Source organism: Pseudophryne corroboree, chromosome 2 (genome assembly GCF_028390025.1).
Source record: "Pseudophryne corroboree isolate aPseCor3 chromosome 2, aPseCor3.hap2, whole genome shotgun sequence".
In the NCBI taxonomy this organism is placed as follows: Eukaryota; Metazoa; Chordata; class Amphibia; order Anura; family Myobatrachidae; genus Pseudophryne; species Pseudophryne corroboree.
In genome coordinates, this window is record NC_086445.1 from 376,577,809 (window position 1) to 376,602,891 (window position 25,083).

At 46.4% G+C, this 25,083-nt stretch overlaps 1 protein-coding gene across 2 annotated transcripts in view; it reads right to left on the reverse strand.

The window, feature by feature from the left end:
- Positions 1–25,083, reverse strand: part of TPP2 (tripeptidyl peptidase 2) — a 329,315-nt gene that overhangs the window by 79,035 nt on the left and 225,197 nt on the right. For both annotated transcript variants that reach the window (XM_063953225.1, XM_063953224.1), the window contains exons 22-23: positions 19,509–19,753; positions 12,468–12,546 (exon numbers count right to left, since the gene is read on the reverse strand). In XM_063953225.1, the coding sequence (XP_063809295.1) occupies positions 12,468–12,546; positions 19,509–19,753 (324 nt within the window). The remainder of the gene's footprint in view (positions 1–12,467; positions 12,547–19,508; positions 19,754–25,083) is intronic.

Here is a 25,083-nt window from a genome sequence, read left to right on the forward strand (position 1 = left end):
GCATCTCGCTGGCGGGGCCCCAGAGGGGAGAAACGTTGATTTCCTAGCCGTAACTTTGGAAATCCAGGTATCCAATTCAACCCCAAAGAGCCATTCCCCCGAAAAGGGGAGGGATTCCATGTCCGCTATCCACTGACGCAACCACAAGGCCCTGCGCGCTGACACTACCATGGCAGAAGTCCAAGCATTAATGTTCCCCATCTCCTTGAGTGAACCACAGAGAACACGTGTAGTGTCCTGAATGTGTTTTAGGAGGGCTACCATAGTAACTAAGGGCATATCCTCCGAGAAGCTCCTCTGAATTAGAGTGGCCCAGGAATGAATGGCATGGGTCATCCAGCAACCCGCAATGACCGGCCTTTGTGATATACCGGCTGCTGTGTATATAGGACTTTAGTGTAGTCTCTATCTTCCTATCCACAGGATCCTTCATGGTAAAGTAACCTGGGGCAGGCTGCACCGCCTTTTTAAACAGGCGAGAGATGGATACATCCACCCCAGGGGGTTACTCCCAAAATTTTCGATCTTCAGGATCAAATGGGAAAGTACGCAAAAACTTTTTGGACACTTGGAATTTTTTGTCTGGATTTTTCTAGGCCTGTTTGAATAGGTCATCTAACTCTAAGTCAGAGCAAGTGACATTAGGCTTGTTTTGTACAGAGAAAAACGACTGCTGTGACGCATAATCCTCTAGAGGGAGCTTTAACACATCCCGTATAGCCAGAATTAGGGGTTCAATACCCTGAGCAGCATCGGGATCCCCACTAATGGGATCCAGGTCATCCCCATCCTCCTAAATATCATCATCTGTATCAAAGAGTAGAGCAGGTAACCCACGCTTCTGTAAACCTGCATGAGAGAGGAGGAGGGGGGGGGGGGGCTGTGCATCTGCCCTAGCAGCTAAATCTGCACCAGCTTGTTGCAGTAGTTGAGTCTTCTGCACATTAGCAGTGAGCTGGAATGACATATCTGACATCATAGTTTTAAGAGACCCTAACCAGTGGGGCTCTAGACCCTTCTCCCCCAGCCCCTTCACCGATTTGTGAAGATTGACTGCATTGTTCACATGAAACAGAATCAGTAGATAATGGAGAGAATCTGGTGTGACATACACTGCACAGCTTGCGTTTACCAATGTTTCACAGTAAGCACAATAACATACACACAGACAGTTATAATGCAAGCCTGCCTGACTGTATGTGAGAGGAGACACAGAGAGAGGATACCAGCACACCCTGAGCTGCACAGCCCCAGTGAGGCTGTCAGCTTTCTATAATACAGTAAACACTAACAATTTTTGTCCTAAATAGGATCCAGATAGTGTACACAAGCGGCTCTACCCCTTTGCTACACCCTGTACCAGATATCCAGCATGGCTAAGGAGTCAGGAAGCGCTGTGTATGCTGTGGATGGCTGCAGTAAGCTGAGGAAGGTATCAAAACGCCTCAGGTCCCGCTCTGATGTAGCTCCAACCCCTCCAATGGCACTAGAGTTACACTATTATATTATACTGGCAAAGCCTCCTTTTTAGCTCAAAACATCACAAGAAGCGCTAGTCAAGCATTGTTGTGCCAGTTCCACACAGGGGATCTTAGCGGGACCCCACCGGGAGGGTTCCGTACACCGCGCCCGTGGTCAGCCGCCTTTGAACCTGGGGACCCCCTAGCGGGGCCCCCGCTTTGTACTCACCACTGATGTCACCTTCAGGCAGCGTTAGGGGTGTGTGGTGTGCTGCGGCTGTGACAGCCAATGCGCAGTGTCCCGTTGAGCAACAACCCCTCAGGACGGTGGTCCTGCAGTGGGAAAGTGGCTTTGCACCTCGTAAGGCCGGTGACAGTCCCTCCCCCCCCCCCAACTCCCACGGTGTAGGTATGCTGTTGCCCAGACAGCATACCGAAAATAACAAACAGAAAAAAAAGAAATTGAAGAAAACTCTCTGGAGCTCAGAGATGTGCATCCTCTCCTGAAGGCACTTTTTTCTAAACTGCCTTTGGGAGGGGGCATAGAGAGGAGGAGCCAGCACACCCAGTTAAAGAAATTTAAAGTGCACTGGCTCCTTTGGACCCTGTCTATACCCGAATCATACTAAGTCTCCCCAATAACCATTATGGATGCTACAGAAACTTTTTTAAGTAAATTAATGTGGGGTACTTGACCAAAGACGCTGCTGTCCAGTCTGATCATACATGTGTAGTCAGGTCAGAAAGATACTGGCTTACAGTACTTTGTCACATTGAGCTAGCTGCTTACCAAGGCATACAATGACCGCACACAATGTTAAAGTACAACCATGATCCAACCATTTCATCTGACCTAATCCGGATTCAGGTGTTCTCTCTCTGGTAGGAGTCTGTCTGTCTGGGCTAATCTCAAGAACAGATGGACAGATTTTGATGTGGTTTTCAGAATTTTATAGAGCATTTAGGTTTAGGCGCATGAAACATTAATCTATAACAAAAAGGAGCTAAGCAATGACGATAAGCGTGACAATTTCTGAGAAAGGTAGTGCTCTACAGTGCAAATAATGGCCAAGAGTTGTACTGCAGTAGCTGGGCTGCAGGCATGATCAGCATCAGCTTCCCTGTCCCTTCTCCATCTTATATAAGGCTCCAGTAAATCTCCCTCCCCAGGTGTTCCCCTGAACCCCCTCTCCCCAGGTGTTCCCCTGACCCCTCTCTCTCTATATGTAACTCTACCTCAGCTAAAATACCCCAGTAGGGATTACTGCGGTCAACTGAGCACAGGGAAGATCGAAGGCGCATGTGTGCCCATAGTAAATGCTTCTGTTATGACATCAACATGTCTCTTTTTGAGGAGCTCTTTAATTAAAAAATTAATTATAATATTATCAATATGTCAAGAATAAAAAAAAAAACACAAATATAGGTTGTAATACAGGTTGAGTATCCCATATCCAGAATGCTCGGGACTAGGAACATATGGATTTGGGATTTTTCCGGATAACAGAACACTTGTTATCCGGACGGGTCCCGGGTGTCCGGCGCGTCGGCAAGAGTCTGTGGCGGGTCCAGGAAGTAGTGATGGTTAGGGAATGGCTGAAAAGCCACTCCTCCAACTGTCTGTGATTGGCCAAGGACTCCAGTGGCGTCATGACGTTACTACAGGGCCGAAATATTCCAGTTTTCTGAATATTTCTGTTAGCGGGTATTTGGATAATGGACACCCGACCTGTACATATAAATCCAAAACTACACCTGTGCAAAGCTGGTACAGGTCAATTGTCGAAGATATTTTTGAAACCATAGAGCAGGCATTCTCAGCCTTGCTCCTGAAGGCACACTAAATGTGCATACACACTGGGTTTTTGCCCAGCGTGTATGCCGAGCAATGATGTGAAAATCACTGGCCGGAAAATCGCTCAGTGTACACACACTGAGTGACTTTCACCCGGCCCAGCGATTTTTACGGGGGTGAACCACTTTCCACAGTAGGAGACTGTGGAAAGTGGTTCACTCGGCCGGTAAAACAGGTAGACGGCGGCCAGCGAAGATGCAGTAGAGCGCATCAGCGCTCATCGCACGGCCATACACACTCGGCGATTTTGAGTTTAAATTAGCTACTTTGAACTCAAAATTGGCCAGTGTGTATGCACCTTAACAGTACAGGTTTTAGTGATATCCAGGCTTCAGCACACATGGTTAGATCAAAATAAATGAGGTACTAATTAAGTAATCTGTACTCAAGCATGGATATCACTTAAACCTGTCCTATTAGTGTGCCTTGAGGAAGAAAGTTTGGAATGCCTGCCATAGAGCATGTTATGGATTTTCTATTATCATCTAATTGTCTTTTGGTGTCTCAGCACATACAGTATGGGCACCTTTCGTTTCTAAACATGGTTTCCTAATCGAAGAACGGTACCATGATTGTCCCTATGCCCTACCCAAGATAGAATGAATGATAGTGTCAGTCAGTAAAGTTATCTTACTTACTTCACGAGACCTGTTATGAGGGCAGTCAACTAAAAATATAGTTTAATCAAGTGATAAAACCCAGCTACACTAGCAAAAAAAAAAAAAAAAAAAGGGGTGGTATATAGATGGTCACCACATACAACTGTAGAATGCAGACACACACACGTAGTGCAATTTTAAGAATTTTAACAGTGTCTGTATTATAACTTTAAACATGATGGTTTTCTATGATGTTTAAATTGTAATGCAGACAGTGACTTTACTCCTGTGTCGGCATTCTGCAGTCAACATACTGACTGTTGACAAGACACATCAAGCCCGTAAAAAGTACTATGTTCACCAATTTAATGCATTAATTGCAGTAAGCAGAACAGCATAGTTGTATAGTACGGAGTTTTACTACTACACTGAAGATTACGGATCATTAAATTAAATTGCTAAAGCTTGCCGGTCTCTAATCATAACATATTAATGGCAATTACTGGAAAGACCACACTATACATTTTTGCAGACAAATAATCATCTTGCATTACAAAAATGTAAGTTTTCTTATGTATATGTCCTGAATACCCCCCTATATGTACAATACAGAGAATATAAGCATATATTTAGCGATTGATATCCACAAATTGGTTTACAAACATATTTTATTTTATATTCTAACAATACATCCTCTGAAAAGTCTTGGTACTCATAATTCCATGAAATATAAATAATCCATATAATAGCACTACATCTTTTTTTGTTTTTTTACTATTTGACCAATCACATTTTAGATCATGGGTCTTTAACCTGCGGCCCTCCAGCTGCTGTGAAACTACACATCCCAGCATGCCCTGCCTCAGTTTTAGCATGCCTTAATAGCAAAACTGTGGCAGGGCATGCTGGGATGTGCATGTTCACAGCAGCTGGAGGGCCGCAGGTTAAAGACCCATGATCTAAAATCTGATTAGTCAAATAGTAAAAAAACGATGTATTGCTATTATATGGATTATTTATATTTCATGGAATTATGAGTTCCAAGACTTTTCAGAGGATGTATTGTTAAATATAAAATATTTAGGTCTTCAGGTCAACCCTGTCTAGGTAGACAGTCATTAGGTCGACGGTAAGCAGGTCGACAATGACTGAAGGTCGACACATGACTAGGATGACGAGTATGGGAGGTCGACATGGTCATTGGGTCGACGCACAGAAGGTCAACACAGTTATTTGGGAGGGTTTCATGACCTTTTCATACCTCCTCTATCCAAGTGGGCATAAAGTTGGTTATAAACCTTGTCGCAAGCATAGCGAGCCCCCATGTCCGAAGCGTGTCAAGCGAAGCGAGCCCCATGAGGGGACGCATTTCAACTGTCGGTGGTCCCAGAAATTCGGGTAAAAAAAACAAACAAACCAAAAACTGTTGACCTTTTGTGTGTCAACCTTGCCCATGTCAACTTTCCATACCTGTCGACCTAGTCACTTGTCAACCTACCTACTGTCGACTTAGTGACTGTGGACCTAGACAGGGTTGACCCACTAATCCACGCCTATGTTTTAGATTTATTGATCCATGAAACTCATACTTCGAAAGACTTAATAAAATCTTATTCCAATATGACTGCTGGGAGAAAACTTTCCTGGACACTGCCCCTTTCCTATAAGCATGTTAACCTTCTGAAACATTAATTAAATAAGTGCATTTAAAAGTTTCCTTTGCTTGGTTTGAGTTACATATGGTGTCAATTTCTTGACATACATAACATATGCTTAAAGGACTCAAGTTTACAGCAAAAACCAAACCCAGGCTTTTCATCTGCAATATCAGCAGCAATGCCACTATGTGTGTGACCCCAATAGGAGTCCTGTGTTCAAAAGTAGTTCCATGATAATGGTGTCAGAATATACTGGAAAATGCATATAGAAGAGAACGCTACTGGCCTGTGGTATCAGACACCAGCTCACATCACTTCACACCAAAATGACCGAACTAACTGAAGCCAGTAGAGCGCAAACCACTACATCCTGGTCACTCTGACCACCTAGGTCTTTATCTGAAAATAAGAATTTACTTACCGATAATTCTATTTCTCGTAGTCCGTAGTGGATGCTGGGAACTCCGTAAGGACCATGGGGGATAGCGGCTCCGCAGAAGACTGGGCACAAAAGTAAAAGCTTTAGGACTACCCGGTGTGCACTGGCTCCTCCCCCTATGACCCTCCTCCAAGCCTCAGTTAGGATACTGTGCCCGGACGAGCGTACACAATAAGGAAGGATTTTTGAATCCCGGGTAAGACTCATACCAGCCACACCAATCACACCGTACAACTTGTGATCTGAACCCAGTTAACAGTATGATAACAGAGGAGCCTCTAGGAAGATGGCTCACTACAACAATAACCCGATTTAGTTAACAATAACTATGTACAAGTATTGCAGACAATCCGCACTTGGGATGGGCGCCCAGCATCCACTACGGACTACGAGAAATAGAATTATCGGTAAGTAAATTCTAATTTTCTCTGACGTCCTAGTGGATGCTGGGAACTCCGTAAGGACCATGGGGATTATACCAAAGCTCCCAAACGGGCGGGAAAGTGCGGATGACTCTGCAGCACCGAATGAGAGAACTCCAGGTCCTCCTCAGCCAGGGTATCAAATTTGTAGAATTTTGCAAACGTGTTTGCCCCTGACCAAGTAGCTGCTCGGCAAAGTTTTAAAGCCGAGACCCCTCGGGCAGCCGCCCAAGATGAGCCCACCTTCCTTGTGGAATGGGCATTTACTGATTTTGACTGTGGCAGGCCTGCCACAGTATGTGCAAGCTGAATTGTACTACAAATTCAACAAGCAATAGTCTGCTTAGAAGCAGGAGCACCCAGCTTGTTGGGTGCATACAGGATATTTTCAGGGTCCTGACAACATCTAGCAACTTGGAGTCCTCCAAGTCCCTAATAGCCGCAGGCACCACAATAGGTTGGTTCAGGTGAAACGCTGAGACCACCTTAGGGAGAAACTGAGGACGAGTCCTCAATTCCGCCCTGTCCGAATGGAAAATCAGATAGGGGCTTTTGCAAGATAAAGCCGCCAATTCTGACACGCGCCTGGCCGAAGCCAGGGCCAACAGCATGGCCACTTTCCATGTGAGATATTTTAAATCCACAGATTTAAGTGGTTCAAACCAATGTGATTTGAGGAACCCCAAAACTACATTGAGATCCCAAGGTGCCACTGGAGGCACAAAAGGAGGCTGTATATGCAGCACTCCCTTGACAACGTCTGGACTTCAGGAACTGAAGCCAGTTCTTTCTGGAAGAAAATCTACAGGGCCGAAATTTGAACCTTAATGGACCCCAATTTGAGGCCCATAGACACTCCTGTTTGCAGGACATGCAGGAATCGACCCAGTTGAAATTCCTCCGTTGGGGCCGTCCTGGCCTCACACCACGCAACATATTTTCGCCAAATGCGGTGATAATGTTTTGCGGTCACATCCTTCCTGGCTTTGATCAGGGTAGGGATGACTTCCTCAGGAATGCCTTTTTCCTTTAGGATCCGGCGTTCAACCGCCATGCCGTCAAACGCAGCCGCGGTAAGTCTTGAAACAGACAGGGTCCTTGCTGGAGCAGGTCCCTTCTTAGAGGCAGAGGCCACGGGTCCTCTGTGCGCATCTCTTGAAGTTCCGGGTACCAAGTCCTTCTTGGCCAATCCGGAGCCACGAGTATAGTTCTTACTCCTCTCCGTCTTATAATTCTCAGTACCTTGGGTATGAGAGGCAGAGGAGGGAACACCTACACCGACTGGTACACCCACGGTGTTACCAGAGCGTCCACAGCTATTGCCTGAGGGTCCCTTGACCTGGCGTAATACCTGTCCAGTTTTTTGTTGAGGCGGGACGCCATCATGTCCACCATTGGTTTTTCCCAACGGTTCCCAATCATGTGGAAGACTTCTGGATGAAGTCCCCACTCTCCCGGGTGGAGGTCGTGTCCACTCCCGGAATGCTCCAGAATATTTATGTGAAGTGATGTCTCCAGGCTAGACCCCAAGCCCTGGAAATTTCTTCCCTGTGTGACTGCTCCCCAGCCTCGCAGGCTGGCATCCGTGGTCACCAGGACCCAGTCCTGAATGCCGAATCTGCGGCCCTCTAGAAGATGAGCACTCTGCAACCACCACAGGAGAGACACCCTTGTCCTAGGGGACAGGGTTATCCGCTGATGCATCTGAAGATGCGATCCGGACCATTTGTCCCGCAGGTCCCACTGGAATGTTCTTGCGTGGAATCTGCCAAATGGGATTGCTTCGTAGGAAGCCACCATTTTTCCCTTGTGCATTGATGCACTGAGACTTGGCCTGATTTTAGGAGGTTTCTGACTAGCTCGGATAACTCCCCGGCTTTCTCCTCCGGGAGAAACACCTTTTTCTGGACTGTGTCCAGGATCATCTCTAGGAATAGAGGACGAGTCGTCGGGATCAGCTGCGATTTTGGGATATTGAGAATCCAACCGCGCTGCCGCAGCACTACTTGCGATAGTGCTAACCCGACTACCAACTGTTCCCTGAATCTCGCCCTTATCAGGAGATCGTCCAAGTAAGGGATAATTTAAAACTCCTTTCCTTCGGAGGAGTATCATCATTTTGGCCATTACATTGGTAAAGACCCGGGGTGCCGTGGACAATCCAAACGGCAGCGTCTGAAACTGATAGTGGCAGTTCTGTACCACAAACCTGAGGTACCCTTGATGAGAAGGGTAAATTGGGACATGACCAGAGACACCATATAATCCCCTTCTTCCAGGTTCGCGATCACTGCTCTGAGTGACTCCATCTTGAATTTGAACCTCTGTATGTAAGTGTTCAAAGATTTTAGATTTAAAATAGGTCTCACCGAGCCGTCCGGCTTCGGTATACCAACAGCGTGGAATAATACCCCTTTCCCTGTTGCAGGAGGGGTACCTTGATTATCACCTGCTGTGAATACAGCTTGTGAATGGCTTCCAATCCCGCCTCCCTGTCGGAGGGAGACGTCGGTAAGGCAGACTTTAGGAAACGGCGAGGGGGAGACGTCTCGAATTCCAATTTGTACCCCTGAGATACCACCTGAAGGATCCAGGGGTCCACTTGTGAGTGAGCCCACTGCGCGCTGAAATTCTTGAGACGGGCCCCCACCGTGCCTGAGTCCGCTTGTAGAGCCCCAGCGTCATGCTGAGGACTTGGCAGAAGCGGGAGAGGACTTCTGTTCCTGGGAACTGGCTGTTTGCTGCAGCCTTTTTCCTCTCCCTCTGCCACGGGGCAGAAATGAGGAGCCTTTCGCCCGCTTGCCCTTATGGGGCCGAAAGGACTGCGCCTGATAATACGGCGTCTTTTTACGTTGAGAGGCTACCTGGGGTAAAAATGTGGATTTCCCAGCAGTTGCCGTGGATACCAGGTCCGATAGACCTACCCCAAATAACTCCTCCCCTTTATAAGGCAATACTTCCATATGCCGTTTGGAATCAGCATCACCTGACCACTGCCGCGTCCATAACCCTCTTCTGGCAGATATGGACAGCGCACTTACTCTTGATGCCAGTCGGCAAATATCCCTCTGTGCATCACGCATATATAAAAATGCATCTTTTAAATGCAATATAGTCAGTAATATACTGTCCCTAACCAAGGTATCAATATTTTCAGTCAGGGAATCCGACCAAGCCACCCCAGCACTGCACATCCAGGCTGAGGCGATTGCTGGTCGCAGTATAACACCAGTATGTGTGTATATACATTTTATCAGGGGAAACCCACGCTTCATCACACACTTCATTTAATTCATCAGATTCAGGAAATACTACGGGTAGTTTTTTCTCACCAAACATAATACCCTTTTTAGTGGTACTTGTAATCTCAGAAATGTGTAAAACATCTTTCATTGCCTCAATCATGTAACGTGTGGCCCTACTGGAAGTCACATTCGTCTCTTCACCGTCGACACTGGAGTCAGTAATCCGTGTCGGCATCTGTATCTGCCATCTGAGGTAACGGGCGCTTTAGAGCCCCTGATGGCCTTTGAGACGCCCCGACAGGCCCAAGCTGAGTAGCCGGCTGTCTCATGTCAGCAACTGTCTTTTGTAAAGAGCTGACACTGTCACGTAAGTCCTTCCATAAGCCCATCCACTCAGGTGTCGACCCCCTAGGGGGTGACATCACCATTACAGGCAATTGCTCTGCCTCCACATCAGTTTCCTCCTCATACATGTCGACACAACGTACCGACACACAGCACACACACAGGGAATGCTCTAATAGAGGACAGGACCCCACTAGCCCTTTGGGGAGACAGAGGGAGAGTATGCCAGCACACACCAGAGCGCTATATATAGACAGGAATACCACTATATAACGTGCTTTTCCCTTTATAGCTGCTGTTATTATCAAAACTGCGCCAAATTAGTGCCCCCCCTCTCTTTTTTACCCTTTTCTGTAGTGCAGGACTGCAGGGGAGAGTCAGGGAGACGTCCTTCCAGCGGAGCTGTGATGGAAAATGGCGCCCGTGTGCGGAGGAGATAGGCTCCGCCCCCTTCTCGGCGGCCTTTTCTCCCGCTTTTTTGGTGAGTTCTGGCAGGGGTTAAAATACATCCATATAGCCCTGGGGGTTATATGTGGTGTATTTATGCCAGCCAAGGTGTTTTACATTGCTGCTCAGGGCGCCCCCCCCTAGCGCCCTGCACCCTCAGTGACCGGAGTGTGAAGTGTGCCTGAGTAACAATGGCGCACAGCTGCAGTGCTGTGCGCTACCTTGTTGAAGACTGATGTCTTCTGCCGCCGATTTTTCCGGACCTCTTCTTGCTTCTGGCTCTGTAAGGTGGCCGGCGGCGCGGCTCTGGGACCGAGCTCCGAGGCTGGGCCTGTGTTCGGTCCCTCTGGAGCTAATGGTGTCCAGTAGCCTAAGAAGCCCAATCCACTCTGCACGCAGGTGAGTTCGCTTCTTCTCCCCTTAGTCCCTCGATGCAGTGAGCCTGTTGCCAGCAGGTCTCACTGAAAATAAAAACCTAAAACTAAACTTTCACTAAGAAGCTCAGGAGAGCCCCTAGTGTGCACCCTTCTCGGCCGGGCACAAAAATCTAACTGAGGCTTGGAGGAGGGTCATAGGGGGAGGAGCCAGTGCACACCGGGTAGTCCTAAAGCTTTTACTTTTGTGCCCAGTCTCCTGCGGAGCCGCTATCCCCCATGGTCCTTACGGAGTTCCCAGCATCCACTAGGACGTCAGAGAAACAAACATTGATTCTGTCACTCACATAAAAATATAGGAAGCAATAAGTTATACCTTTGCAGCAAATGGATCTGTCAATTGATTAAAATCCTCACATAAGTTTTTAGCTTTCTTCTAGCATCCCAGGAGTTAATGGAATGCTAATTAATAATACTGCACTTTTAGTAAATCAAATTAACACCTGAATGTCTCTATTAACGTTAGTCCACAAATGTCACTGCCCTCCTATCCCTAACTAGCCATGTCATAGGGAAACAAGTAGTCAGGAATTCAGCCTAGAATATCTGTGCAATTGGCAATACAGCCACAGGCCTGTGAATCTCAAACCAATTGCCTCTTAGCCTGTAATGATAGAATTAACAAAGATGTGACACCGTTTAACTACACAAAGGCCCTCATTCAGGTTGGAACGCAAAACGCGATCCAACCGCAAAAATGACCTGTCCTGCGCATGCGACCACATTTACTGTCAATCAGGCAGAGGCTTTTGTGGGACAGGAGAAGGGCGGAGACGGATCGTTGCAGGGGCAGCGTCTGGGAAACGGAGGCAGCGGCAGACGAACGAGGCGTATTGTGGGCATGATCGGGGTGGCTGTGTGACGTCACGCAGCCAGTGCAATCAAAAAGCTGCGCCAGCAGGAGGATTCCCTATTTCCTATGATCACACTGAAATTGCAGGGCGACAGCAATTTCAGCGTGGTCGTAGGGGGGAAGCCGCAGTTAGCACGATGGGTCGGCCTTGCCCTACGATCAGCGACCCCCAGCATGCGAACAAAACGATTGCAAATTCTGATAATAAGCAGAATTGGCAAGCCTTACTGAATAGGGTCCAAAATACAGTTATCACAGAAAAGCAGAAGAAATGTGCTTTGAAGGTTCATATTTCAAGATTTGGGAAATTCAACTGAAAATTCATTCTCAAATACTAAAAAAAATGCATAAAGGAAAGGAACATACAGTAAAGAAATCACATTTTTTACAATAAAGATTGTAGTAGTATGGTTAATTACCCTTTTTTAAATCCAGTTGTATAGCAGGCATAAAACTCAAACCCAAAAACTGTTCTGACAGACTGAAAGCGTACAATGATACATTGGACTCTGAGTATAATACATTGTTTGCTTAAAAGGAAAGCAATCTAGTAAAAAATATAGCAAAAAAATAAATAAATAAATGTATTTCTCCTTGTAACTGTGTCATGTAAACACACACACCTGAAAGAAAATTTCCAGAAATTATTCAACAACATATCCATCTCTGAAGAAAAGAAAAAAAAAAAAAAAAAAAGAGATACTACTCACTGCTTTCTTGCCTAGTTCCGTCTTGGACATTGTCAGAGTGCCACTAAGGTAGCAGCCCGGCCCAGCACCTTTAGGGATTCTGGTAATCATAAGCAAAAGATATACTGTGAAACATGAGAAGGTTTCGCAAAGTGAAAATAAACAATACAGGAGATGCACAGTCCAATCTGATGTAGATTTTAATTCTCGCATGTAAAGTGTAACATTTACATATATTTAATACCGGCCAGCATCACATAAAATACATAAAATTTACAAAAAGACATTATATATATATATATATATATATATATATATATATATATATATATATATATATATATATAAAAAAACAAGATTTTGCTCTCCGGTAAATCTATTTCTCGTAGTCCGTAGTGGATGCTGGGACTCCGTAAGGACCATAGGGAATAGCGCCTCCGCAGGAGACTGGGCACAACTAAAGAAAGCTTTAGGACTACCTGGTGTGCACTGGCTCCTCCCCCTATGACCCTCCTCCAGGCCTCAGTTAGGATACTGTGCCCGGAAGAGCTGACACAATAAGGAAGGATTTTGAATCCCGGGTAAGACTCATACCAGCCACACCAATCACACCGTATAACTCGTGATACTATACCCAGTTAACAGTATGAATAATAACTGAGCATCTCAACAGATGGCTCAACAATAACCCTTTAGTTAAACAATAACTATATAAAAGTATTGCAGACAATCCGCACTTGGGATGGGCGCCCAGCATCCACTACGGACTACGAGAAATAGATTTACCGGTGAGTAAAATCTTATTTTCTCTGACGTCCTAAGTGGATGCTGGGAACTCCGTAAGGACCATGGGGATTATACCAAAGCTCCCAAACGGGCGGGAGAGTGCGGATGACTCTGCAGCACCGAATGGGCAAACTCTAGGTCCTCCTCAGCCAGGGTGTCAAACTTGTAGAATTTAGCAAATGTGTTTGACCCCGACCAAGTAGCTGCTCGGCAAAGTTGTAAAGCCGAGACCCCTCGGGCAGCCGCCCAAGAAGAGCCCACCTTCCTCGTGGAATGGGCTTTCACTGATTTAGGATGCGGCAGTCCAGCCGCAGAATGTGCAAGCTGAATCGTACTACATATCCAGCGAGCAATAGTCTGCTTTGAAGCAGGAGCACCCAGCTTGTTGGGTGCATACAGGATAAATAGCGAGTCAGTTTTCCTGACACTAGCCGTCCTGGAAACATAAATTTTCAGGGCCCTGACTACGTCCAACAACTTGGAAGCCTCCAAGTCTTTAGTAGCCGCAGGCACCACGATAGGTTGGTTCAAATGAAAGGCTGATACCACCTTAGGGAGAAACTGGGGACGAGTCCTCAATTCTGCCCTATCCATATGGAGAATCAGATAAGGGCTTTTACATGACAAAGCCGCCAATTCTGACACACGCCTGGCCGAAGCAAAGGCCAACAGCATGACCACTTTCCACGTGAGATATTTTAATTCCACGGTTTTAAGAGGCTCAAACCAATGTGACTTTAGGAAATCCAACACCACGTTGAGATCCCAAGGTGCCACTGGAGGCACAAAAGGGGGCTGAATATGCAGCACTCCCTTAACAAAAGTCTGAACTTCAGGTAGTGAAGCCAGTTCTCTCTGGAAGAAAATCGATAGAGCCGAAATCTGGACCTTAATGGAACCCAATTTTAGGCCCATAGTCACCCCTGACTGTAGGAAGTGCAGAAAACGGCCCAGCTGAAATTCCTCCGTTGGGGCCTTCCTGGCCTCACACCACGCAACATATTTTCGCCAAATGCGGTGATAATGGTTTGCGGTCACTTCTTTCCTAGCTTTAATCAGCGTAGGAATGACTTCCTCCGGAATGCCCTTTTCCTTCAGGATACGGTGTTCAACCGCCATGCCGTCAAACGCAGCCGCGGTAAGTCTTGGAACAGACAGGGCCCCTGCTGCAGCAGGTCCTGTCTGAGCGGCAGAGGCCATGGGTCCTCTGAGATCATTTCTTGAAGTTCCGGGTACCAAGCTCTTCTTGGCCAATCCGGAACAATGAGTATAGTTCTTACTCCTCTTCTCCTTATTATCCTCAGTACCTTGGGTATGAGAGGAAGAGGAGGGAACACATAAACCGACCGGTACACCCATGGTGTCACTAGAGCGTCCACAGCTATCGCCTGAGGGTCTCTTGACCTGGCGCAATATCTTTCTAGCTTTTTGTTGAGGCGGGACGCCATCATGTCCACCTGTGGCCTTTCCCAACGGTTTACAATCAGTTGGAAGACTTCTGGATGAAGTCCCCACTCTCCCGGGTGGAGGTCGTGCCTGCTGGGGAAGTCCGTTTCCCAGTTGTCCACTCCCGGAATGAACACTGCTGACAGTGCTAACACGTGATTTTCCGCCCATCGGAGAATCCTTGTGGCTTCTGCCATCGCCGTCCTGCTTCTTGTGCCGCCCTGTCGGTTTACATGGGCGACTGCCGTGATGTTGTCTGACTGGATCAGTACCGGCTGGTTTTGAAGCAGGGGTTTTGCCTGACTTAGGGCATTGTAAATGGCCCTCAGTTCCAGAATATTTATGTGTAGGGAAGTCTCCTGACTCGACCATAGTCCTTGGAAGTTTCTTCCCTGTGTGACTGCCCCCCAGCCTCGAAGGCTGGCATCCGAGGTCACCAGGACCCAGTCCTGTATGCCGAATCTGCAGCCCTCTTGAAGATGAGCACTTTGCAGCCACCACAGCAGAGACACCCTGGTCCTTGGAGACAGGGTTATCAGCCGATGCATCTGAAGATGCGATCCGGACCACTTGTCCAACAGGTCCCACTGAAAAGTCCTTGCATGGAACCTGCCGAATGGAATTTCTTCGTAGGAAGCTACCATTTTTCCCAGGACTCGCGTGCAGTGATGCACCGACACCTGTTTTGGTTTCAGGAGGCCTCTGACTAGAGATGACAGCTCCTTGGCTTTCTCCTCCGGGAGAAACACTTTTTTCTGTTCTGTGTCCAGAACCATCCCCAGGAACAGTAGATGTGTCGTAGGGACCAGCTGTGACTTTGGAATATTTAGAATCCAACCGTGCTGTTGTAGCACCTCCCGAGATAGTGCTACCCCGACGAACAACTGCTCCCTGGACCACGCCTTTATCAGGAGATCGTCCAAGTACGGGATAATTAAAACTCCCTTTTTTCGAAGGAGTATCATCATTTCGGCCATTACCTTGGTAAATACCCTCGGTGCCGTGGACAGACCAAACGTCAACGTCTAGAATTGGTAATGACAATCCTGTACCACAAATCAGAGGTACTCCTGGTGAGGATGGTAAATGGGGACATGCAGGTAAGCATCCTTGATGTCCAGTGATACCATGTAATCCCCCTCGTCCAGGCTTGAAATAACCGCCCTGAGCGATTCCATCTTGAACTTGAATTTTTTTTATATAAGTGTTCAAGGATTTCAAATTTAAAATGGGTCTCACCGAACCGTCCGGTTTCGGTACCACAAACATTGTGGAATAGTAACCCCGTCCTTGTTGAAGGAGGGGCACCTTGACTATCACCTGCTGGGAATACAGCTTGTGAATTGCCTCTAGCACTGCCTCCCTGCCTGAGGGAGTTGTTGGCAAGGCAGATTTGAGGAAACGGCAGGGGGGAGACGTCTCGAATTCCAGCTTGTACCCCTGAGATACCACTTGAAGGATCCAGGGATCCACCCGTGAGCAAGCCCACTGATTGCTGAAGTTTTTGAGACGGGCCCCCACCGTACCTGGCTCCGCCTGTGGAGCCCCAGCGTCATGCGGTGGACCTGGAGGAAGCGGGGGAGGACTTTTGCTCCTGGGAACTGGCTGTATGCTGCAGCTTTTTCCCTCTACCTCTGCCTCTGGGCAGAAAGGACGCGCCTTTAACCCGCTTGCCTTTCTGGGGCCGAAAGGACTGTACCTGATAATACGCTGTTGCTGTGGAAACGAGGTCCGAGAGACCATCCCCAAACAACTCCTCACCTTTATAAGGCAAAACTTCCATGTGCCTTTTAGAATCTGCATCACCTGTCCACTGCCGAGTCCATAATCCTCTCCTGGCAGAAATGGACATTGCACTTATTTTAGATGCCAGCCGGCAAATATCCCTCTGTGCATCTCTCATGTATAAGACTGCGTCTTTTATATGCTCTACAGTTAGCAATATAGTGTCCCTGTCTAGGGTATCAATATTTTCTGACAGGGAATCTGACCACGCAGCTGCAGCACTGCACATCCATGCTGAAGCAATAACCGGTCTCAATATAATACCGGAGTGTGTATACACAGACTTCAGGATAGCCTCCTGCTTCCTATCAGCAGGCTCCTTTAGGGCGGCCGTATCCGGAGACGGTAGTGCCACCTTCTTTGACAGGCGTGTGAGCGCTTTATCCACCCTAGGGGATGTTTCCCAACGTGACCTATCCTCTGGCGGGAAAGGGTACGTCATTAGACCTATCCTCTGGCGGGAAAGGGTACGTCATTAGTAACCTTTTAGAAATTACCAGTTTCTTATCGGGGGAAGCCCACGCTTCTTCACACACTTCATTTAATTCCTCAGATGGGGGAAAAACCACTGGTAGTTTTTTCTCCCCAAACATAATACCCTTTTTTGTGGTACCTGGGGTAACATCAGAAATGTGCAACACATTTTTCATTGCCTCAATCATGTAACGTGTGGCCCTATTGGAAGTTACCTTAGTATCATCGTCGTCGACACTGGAGTCAGTATCCGTGTCGACATCTGTGTCTGCCATCTGAGGTAGCGGGCGTTTTAGAGCCCCCGATGGCTTTTGAGACAGTTGGGCAGGCACGAGCTGAGAAGCCGGCTGTCCCACATCTGCTATGTCGTCAAACCTTTTATGTAAGGAGTTGACACTTTCACGTAATTCCTTCCACAAGTCCATCCACTCAGGTGTCGGCCCCGCAGGGGGTGACATCACATTTATCGGCAACTGCTCCGCCTCCACATAAGCCTCCTCATCAAACATGTCGACACAGCCGTACCGACACACCGCACACACACAGGGAATGCACTGACTGAGGACAGGACCCCACAAAGCCCTTTGGGGAGACAGAGAGAGAGTATGCCAGCACACACCAGAGCGCTATATAACACAGGGATTAACACTGTAACTGAGTGATTTTCCCAATAGCTGCTTGTATACACAATATTGCGCCTAAATTTAGTGCCCCCCCTCTCTTTTTTACCCTATGTAGTCTGGAAACTGCAGGGGAGAGCCTGGGAGCGATCCTTCCAGCGGAGCTGTGAGGGAAAATGACGCCAGTGTGCTGAGGGAGATAGCCCCGCCCCTTTTCCGGAGGACTTTTCCCGCTTTTTTGTAGGTATATCTGGCAGGGGATTTTACACATATATAGTCTCTATGACTATATTATGTGTAGTTTTGCCAGCCAAGGTACTTAATATTGCAGCCCAGGGTGCCCCCCCCCAGCGCCCTGCACCCATCAGTGACCGGAGTGTGAGGTGTGCATGGGAGGCAATGGCGCACAGCTGCAGTGCTGTGCGCTACCTTAATGAAGACCGAAGTCTTCTGCCGCCGATTTCCAGGACTGTCTTCTTGCTTCTGGCTCTGTAAGGGGGACGGCGGCGCGGCTCCGGGACCGGACGATCGAGGTCGGGCCCTGTGTTCGATCCCTCTGGAGCTAATGGTGTCCAGTAGCCTAGAAGCCCAAGCTAGCTGCAAGCAGGTAGGTTCGCTTCTCTCCCCTTAGTCCCTCGTAGCAGTGAGTCTGGTGCCAGCAGATCTCACCGAAAATAAAAAACCTAAAATAAACTTTCTTTTTCTAGGAGCTCAGGAGAGCCCCTAGTGTGCATCCAGCTCAGCCGGGCACAAGATTCTAACTGAGGTCTGGAGGAGGGTCATAGGGGGAGGAGCCAGTGCACACCAAGTAGTCCTAAAGCTTTCTTTAGTTGTGCCCAGTCTCCTGCGGAGCCGCTATTCCCCATGGTCCTTACGGAGTCCCAGCATCCACTTAGGACGTCAGAGAAAATAACCCACTCCTCCGTTGAAGGGTTGTTATTAAATTACTTTCTGTATAAACAAGCAATTCCCTGCTATTCATGTACACAATTGTTACTTCACCAGCTTCAAATTATTGTCTGAGGCCAGGTATATGTATCTGTTAAATGTGATTATCTTCCTCCTTTCTCAATTAACAACATGGAAGATTTGTTATACAGCTGTAATTAGCTATTAAAGCATTCGTAAGTCTTTTAAAAGGAGGAGTGGGTTATTATATATATATATATATATATATATATATATATATATATATATATATATATATATAGTGTCTTTTTGTAAATTGTATGTATTTTTAAATAATATTTGTGTGATCCTGGCCGTTATCAAATATATGTAAATGTTAAATTTATATGTGAAAATTAAAATCCACATCGGATTGGTCTGCGCATCTCCGGTATTGTTTATTTTCTGTTTATGATATTAAAGGGTTTAAAATCAATTGCTCTTTGGGGTTTGCTGCGTTCAATTCTGAGTAATCATAGCGCCAGCAACACTTGGTTGGACGGCTTCGCAAAGTGTCACCAACTTTCGTCAAAAGTAACAAGTGATTTGTATACCAGCAATTCAGAAATTCTTGCAAGTGTGTGAGCGTGTTATAGCATACACATACACACTGTAGTGTCTTATACTGCAAAATGGTGGCGAAGGAACCCGCTATGAAAAAAAACCCACATGACTTCCTCCTCTGCACAACATGGGGAGATCACAGTCAGGGACCATAGCTAAATTGACAATGGAAGCCTCTGCCATGATTTATAGCCTATTGAGTGGGTGTCCAGAGCTATTTTTTTTTCATTAACCCTTCTATTATTAAAGTCCCTTATTCTACCTATTATGAAGTTATGTGATAAGGATTTCCGTTCTGTTGCACTGACCATGACTTGCCGAGTTGCCAGAATTGCTTTGTGACCTACATAGGACAAATCACTGCAGAGCCGAGACCATATAAATTCTCCCCACTCTATAGAGGCAGTAAAGTCCGAGTGCTTTTCCACTGGTTACTTACTTTTCATCAGGTAGCATTGTAATAAAGAATGGCTGGCTATGTTTAGGAGGCAAGATAGTAGTGTTCGCCTTTTTCTTTCCTAGAAGAGCCATGCTGTGACTTTCATAAACATCCAGGCTCAGAGTGTTAGACATTCTGTGAGAGACCACAAAGGGAAGGTCTTTCAGGCGCTCCAGTTCATTTATCTGCTCATGGCGAATCTGCATTCTTATTGTATAATCTCCCTTCTCAAGTTTCACAGAGTACTGAAATGAAAAACAAAATTATTCTTCTACATGAAATAACCAAAAGGAAAAACAACAACACAATAATTGGAAAAGGTCCAGAGCGGATTCTTGGCAAGGGCCTTAAGGATTGCCCTACCTTTAAAGTCAACAGCAAACACATTTACCCATATAAAATTCACAAACAGAAATTGTCTGGTTTTCTTTTTATGAATTAGGTCATATTTTTTTTTTAAATATATATTTTTTAAACATCGATCAGAAACCTTGCAACCATCGGAATATCAGAAACATTGCGATCGCAGTTTTCATTTAGAAAGTCGGGACAGCCTCCAGGTATACTGGGGGGGGGGGGGCTTGGGGGGGTTAATTTACACTTCCCCAGCGGCTGCTATTGTCTGCAGCCGCTGGAGGGGGGATCCTGCCGTGCTGACCGATCAGCAGTGGTCGGCAAGGCAATCAGTAGGGGAGAGGGCAGGGAGGCAGAGGGACCTTCCGGTCCCTCTGACAGCAGTAGCAGAGGGAAGTTTCCCTTCCCTGCCGCTGCAAACACTGTTTATCTGACTGGTCGCATCCTTTGCGACCAGGTCAGATAAAGCACCTGCAGGCATGGTCGCATCTGATGCGACCATGCCAGGCAAGTGGTTAAAAGTCAAACAGTTATATAAAACAGAAGTTAAATAGCCTAGTCCTCATTGGGCTTAGGCAGTGGTTTTGTTTATTCCACAAACCATTATAAACTTTCTTTTATCCACTTTTAGTCACGTACACAAAGTAAACACCTCGCAACATAAAATAAAAATGGAACTCTCACATCCGTGAAAATAGTTACAGATCCCTGCATTGAAAGGACCAGGCACACCAACAACAAATCCATCTCTGATGAGACTCTAGACCAGTGTTTCTCAACTCCAGTCCTCGGGGACCACAGTGCATGTTTGACAGATCTCCTCAGTATCACAATTAAAATAATTAGCTCCACCTGTCTCTCTCTTTCAAAATGTGTCAATTAGTACTGAAAACACTTGTGCACCAAAGAGTAGACCTGTAATACATGCACTGTTGCAGAGACTATGCATTAGCAATCACAAAAAAAATATTCACTGATTCTGCATTCCTGATTTAACAATTCTCTAGAACACCAATATGCTGCCAAATACATGGGCAAGATTTTTCAGTGATCTGCAGATTTCTTCAACAAAAGATCAGATACGCAAACCATGAAAGTGCTCATACGTCAACTCAAAGGGTAGTCATTTTACTAATCATGTAAAGAAAATATTATTTTATCAAAATAGTCTGCAAAATGGCCGATACCATGCAGTGGCAACCTACAGCTCCCACTGGTCTGCAAAAATCAAACATATTGGATATCCCGATTCACAAATTCCAATAATTTGGGAATTGGCGATCAGTGAACCCCATACACTGACAATTTTTTTTACAATGTCTGCAAAAGGCAGAATTGGCTCAATTAATTTGCTAATGTATAGGCCCCATTAGGGGTCCCAAAGGACTGGAGCTGAGAAGCACCGCTCTACACACCGATTGCTGCTGCAGCTCATCATAATTCACCGTGGTAGTTTCCAACTGGTGCGGTTTATAAAAACTACCAACCCGAGAGCCATAAGACATGTCACAATACAGTAATATTATTAACAGTTATTTATAAGGCTCCTACATACAAGGCAGCCCTTTACAGAAAATCTGAAAGCATTAAGGAGCCTATTTATCAACACCATTTTTGTTTTACCAATGTATGCAGAAAATAGGATTTTGGTACTTACCAGATAAATCCTTTTCTTTGAATCTACAGCTGGCACTGGAGTAATCTTGGGATATGGACGGGACGCTAGTAGGGATTGGCACATTTAAATATTTAAATTCGTAAAGCTCCTCCCCCACCATAGTCCCAAGATACCTCAGTGTTTATTACTGAGCCAAACAGGAGCGAAAGAGAGGATGAACAATGGAGAATTACATATAACATTTATAAGATAATGAACAACTACAAAGTTGAAACAACAACAGATAACAATCACCTTAACCTTCAAAACAGTAGGTGATAATGTGTTCCATAAGATATCCTGAACTTACTACAAGTCAGGTGAAACTTGCTCTGGGTGGATGTCCAGTGCCCCCTGTGGATACAAAGAAAAGGATTTATCTGGTAAGTACCAAAATCCTATTTTCTTTTTCATCCACTAGGGGTCACTGGAGTACTTTTGGGACATACCAAAGTTTCAACCTTGGGCGGGAGGGTGTCAGTTTGGATGGTCGACCATGTTATGGTCGACAGTCATTAGGTCGACCACTATTGGTCGACATTGACATGGTCGTCATGGACACATGGTCGACACACGAAAAGGTCGACATGAGTTTTTCACATTTTTTTCTTTTGTGGAACTTTTCCATACTTTACGATCCACGTGGATTACGATTTGGAACGGTAACCTGTGCAGAGCGCAGCGAGGCACCTTGCCCGAAGCATGGCGAGCGAAGCGAGCCATGCGACGGGACGCAGTGCACTAATTGGGGTTCCCAGTCACTTTACGCAGAAAACGACACCAAACCCCCCCTCCCCAAGAAAACCCTCATGTCGACCTTTTCATGTGTCGACCTTTCATGTATTGACCATTTGTCCATGTCGACCAATAGTGGTCGATCTAATGATTGTCGACCATAACATGGTCGACCATTCATAACGGAACCGGGCGGGAGAGCTGGCTGGCACCTGTAACTCTAGATGGCCAAAGCTAGATGCTGATGCCGCAAAAAGTATCAAACTTGTAAAAAGCGCAAACGTGTGCAATGACGACCATGTAGCTGCACGGCAAAGTTGCGTCATGGAAGCCCCACGGCCTGCTGCCCATGACGTTCCCAAAGAACGCGTGAATTTGCTGACGAATTGTCAGCTTAATCCATCTAGCCAACTGTCTGGGAGCTGGCCAACCTATCTTTACTGCATCATAGAGAACAAAATGTATCTGTTTTACGCACTGCTGATGTTCGGGCTACATAAATGCTAAGCGTGCAAACCACCTGCAAAGAAGCTGGTGTTCCTGAAATTTCTAAGAAAACAGGAACTATGATTGGTTGATTTATGTGAAGAGAGGATACTACCTTTGGTAGAAAAGCGGGATTCGTCTGACGTTCAGCTCTGTCATCATGAAACACCAGATACTGTGATTTGCATGACAACGTACACAGGGTGTCATTCTGACCCGTTCGCACGCAGCGGTTGTTCGCTGCGGTGCGAACGGGTCAAAACTGAGCATGCGCGACGTGCGCACGCGCGCCGGTGCCCAGCGACAGACGTCGCCAGGCAACGGGGCGCATAGCGTGAAGAAAAGACGAGGCGCTGGATGGAAAGAAGATTTACAGCGGAGAGGTGGTCTGGGGCGGATACTCACCATTGGAGGCCGTTTTCGGGGAGCGGTAAGAAGAACGCAGGCGTGTCCAGGCGAACGGAGGGCGTATGTCTGACGTCAGGACCAGGACCTTCATCGTTGGATCCGTCGCACTGGGTAAGTAGCTGTAGGGCTAGTCTTGTTTTGCAGGAACATTTTTAAGCATAGCAGGGCTGCACAAGCGATCGCAGCCCTGCTATGCTAAAATACAGTCACCCATAGGCGGGGATTAGTTGATTGCAGCAGCAGCAAAAAGTTGCTGGCTGCGATCAACTCGGAATGACCCCCATAATTCAGAAACACACCTTGCCGAAGCTAAGGCTAAGAGATAAATGGTTTTCTGTGTTATAAACTTAACATCCACTTGTAAGGGTTCAAAAATTGCGGACTGCAAAAAGTCTAAAACTAGATTCAAGTCCCATGGAGCTGTAGGTGGTATAAACGGAGGTTGAACTCGAAGGACACCTTGCAGGAAAGTTTACACTGTTGGCAAAAGAGCCAACTGGCGCTACGAGAAAATTGATAAAGCAGTTAGCTGCACCTTTATTGTCGCTAAACTTAGCCCACCATCTAACCCAGTCTGTAAAAATAGCAAGAGACGAGATAACTCGAAAGAAGATGTCAGAAACGTCAGAGATTCACACCAACCAATATAAGCACGGCAAATCCTGTGATAATGAGCTGCTGTAACTGGCTTCCTAGCCCGTAATATGGTTGGTATAACCAACTCCGAATGCCCTCTCGTCTTGACAGCGGTTTCAACATCCACCCAGCAGCCTAAATAGGGGTAAAGAAACAGACCCGTTGCAGAAGGTCTGGACGAAGCGTAATTGGCCATGGATCGTCTGCGAGTATGCCGGAGAACCAAGAACCAAGCTCCCCAAGGCCAATGAGGCGTCACTAGTGTGACGGTCGTGGACTCTCTTTTGATCCGCTTTAGCAACCGAGGAAGCAGCGGAAATGGTGGAAAGGGATATAAGAGGCTGTACGGCCACGCTATCGTGAGAACATCCATGACCACTGCCCTTGGATGTATTGTTGTGGACACATACTTGGGGGTCTGATTATTTTGGCAAGATGCCATTAGATCCACCTGTGGATAACCAAAACGCTGGACTAACAATTGGAACACCTCTGAATGTAAGGCCCATTCTCCTGGATGAAAATCCGGACGACTGAGAATCTGTTTCCCAGTTGTCCACCCCTGGAATGAATAATGCTGATAATATCACTTGGTGATGCTCTGCCTAATTTAGAATCATTCCCAGAAATTTAATTGAGACGGAACAAGGCTTTATTTTTTAAAGTTGACAATTCAACAGTGTTTACTAATTGTACATTAGTAAGGCATTTTGAAGGAGTATTTGTTGAAACAATGCCTTGATGAGTAGGTGGTCTAAGTACGGAACTATTATCACTCCCAGGGATCTGAGATGAGCAATCCTCACAGACATCACTTTTGTGAATACCCAAGACGCTGATGAGAGGTCAAATGGTAGTGTCTGAAATTGATAATGTTTTTGCTGTACTGCAAACCTTAAGTACGCCTGATGCAGTGGCCAAATGGGGATGTGTAAGTACGCATCCTTGAGATCCAGCGAAATCATGAATTCCTTTGGTTCTAACCCTGCTATCACGGATTGCAGCGATTCCACCTTGAATCTGTAGTAAGTGATGTACTGATTGAGCCCCTTTAAGTTCAATATCGGTATGACCAAGCCGTCCGACTTTGGTACTACAAAAAGATTGGTATATTTTCCTTGATCCTGTTGGTGAACTGGTACAAAAATCAAAACTGCTGAATCTACGAGAGACTGAACAGCGGTCTGCAGAACCGCCTTCTTGTCTCCTGACACTAGCAGGCCTGTCTTGAAAAACCACATTGGTGGTAGACAATCGAACTGCGGCTCCACTCATCTGTGGAAGTCCGAAACCACGCCA